Source organism: Aptenodytes patagonicus, chromosome 15, assembly GCF_965638725.1.
Source record: "Aptenodytes patagonicus chromosome 15, bAptPat1.pri.cur, whole genome shotgun sequence".
NCBI lineage: Eukaryota > Metazoa > Chordata > Aves > Sphenisciformes > Spheniscidae > Aptenodytes > Aptenodytes patagonicus.
Genome location: NC_134963.1, coordinates 11050279 through 11052401, shown reverse-complemented (window position 1 = coordinate 11052401; position 2123 = coordinate 11050279). Strand labels below are relative to the sequence as shown.

General features: G+C 61.9%; 1 gene segment (V, D, J or C); it reads left to right on the top strand.

Annotated features, from left to right (window-relative positions):
- The first annotated feature begins 253 nt into the window (after nt 1-253).
- Nucleotides 254-775, top strand: LOC143167489 (Ig lambda chain V-1 region-like). The segment is given in 2 exon segments: nt 254-318; nt 459-775. Coding segments are annotated over 2 exon segments (363 nt in total).
- Nucleotides 776-2123: the final 1348 nt, after the last annotated feature.

Sequence of the window (2123 nt, the reverse complement as noted above, 5' to 3'; positions counted from 1 at the left end):
CAGGGGGTCTCTGCTGGTGGATTTTGGGCTCTGAGCTGGGACGTGGCTCCGCTCTATGCCCGGGGACAAGCCCCACTGCATCTGGGATGGTGGGGTTGGGCGGGGAGTGGGGAGGGAGGTGGGGAGAGAGGCATGGGCAGGATCCGGCCCTGAGCACGGGGTCAGATTTGCATGGAGGGGTTGTGCCCTGGGCAGGCGGGGGCTTAAAAGGGAGTCGGGGTCCGCAAAAGAGCTCCATCGGCGTGGGGACACGGAGCTGGTGGGATTGCGCCATGGCCTGGGCTCCTCTCCTCCTCGCGGTGCTCGCCCACAGCTCAGGTGCCCTGGCCAGACTCACTGTGCCCGGCCGGGGCCTCTGGGCACAGGGGGCCCATCTCTGTCCTGCTGCCCGGGGAGGGCTGTGCTCCTGGGGCACTGGCTGACCCCCGTCTTCTCCCCTCTCTCCTCTCCCTCTCCAGGTTCCCTGGTCCAGGCAGCAGTGACTCAGCCGTCCTCGATGTCAGCGAACCCAGGAGAAACTGTCCGGATCACCTGCTCCGGGATTAGCAGCAGCTATGCTTATGCTGGCTGGTACCAGCAGAAGGTTCCTGGCAGTGCCCCCGTCACTGTGATCTACAACAACAACCAGAGACCCTCGGACATCCCTTCGCGATTCTCTGGCTCCACGTCCGGCACCACGGGCACGTTAACCATCACTGGGGTCCAAGCCGAGGATGAGGCTGTCTATTACTGTGGTGGCTACGACAGCAGCAATGCTGGTGCCACAGTGACATGAAGCAATGGGGAAGTGATACAAAAAACCTCCTGCCATTGCAGGGGCCAGTTAGGAGTGTCAGCTGTCCCTGTTTGATGGTGGTGCAAATCCCTGCCATGGCCCTGCCCTTGCTGCCCTGTGCTGCAGGTGGCTGTGCCTTGTGTCCCATCTCGGCCGTCCCTAAAAGCCCCAGGTCTGTGCCCATCCCATGCCATTTGGGGAGGGGATGTACAGCACTTGGGAACCTGCCATTCTCCATGGCCACATTAACCATCCCTGGGGTCCAAGCCGAGGCAGAGGTTGTCTCTTACTGTGCCGGCTGGGACACCAGTGCTGATCAGGGTCATGGTGACTCCCAGCACTGGGGAAATGAGACACAAACCTGCTGTTGCCCCAGGGCCCCTCAGGTGTTGCCTGCTGCTGCCGCCGTTTGGATGCAGTGGTGGAGCAGCACATGTGCCTGTGAGGTGTCTCTTGCCATGGGGCACATGCTCTGCTCCAGCAGGTCCCCTCCATGCTCCCTGCAGGGAGACAGTCCCCCTGCAGGCCTGCCCGGCCCGTGCCCATCGGGCTCTCTGTGCCCTGGGCACCCTGGGGAGGGCAGCGTAGGGGACAGGGAGGGGTCGTGGGGGTGGGGGCATTTCCCCAGGGTGCAGCTGCTCTTGGGTTGGGCACAAGGCTGCCGAAGGTGGCCGTGATCCCTGTGCCCTGGGTCAGAGCAGGGCTGGCCAGGGGCTGCCCCGACAGCTGCGAGCAGAGCCCCTGGGCTGCCCTGGCTCTGGCAGAGTTTTCCCAGCGCCGGCCTGTTGGGCTCTTGATCAGCTCATGGGGAGACATTGCTGGAGCCCCGGGGCTCGGTGCTGGGCAGCTCCCCCTGTGCTGGGGAGTGGAGACCTGGGAAGAGCAAAGGTCTTGAGCGATGGGCCTGAGCTGGCAGGGGAAGAGCCAGGGCAAAAAAGCAGCAAAGCAAGAGGGTACCGCAGGCGCTGGGTCTGGGGAAAGCCCCAGAATCACTGGGGCTGGAGGTGCCTCTGGAGATTGTCTTGTCCCACCCCCTGCTTGAAGCTGGGTTGGCTACTGCAGGTTGCCCACAGCCTGTCCAGGCAGGTTTTGAACATCTCCAAGCATGGAGAATTCACAACTCTCTAGGCAACCTGTTCCAGTGTTTGATTGTCCTTGCAGCAGAAAAAAGGTTTTGCTATGTTTAGACAGATTTTCCTGTGTTTCAGCCTGTGCCCGTTGCCTCTTGTGCTGTCAGTGGACACTTCTGAGAGGAGCCTGGCTCCATCTTCTTTCCTGCCCCCAGGAGATATTTATAATGTTGATACGATGCCCCTGAGGCTCCCCGCCTTGGGCTCAGCCATCCCAG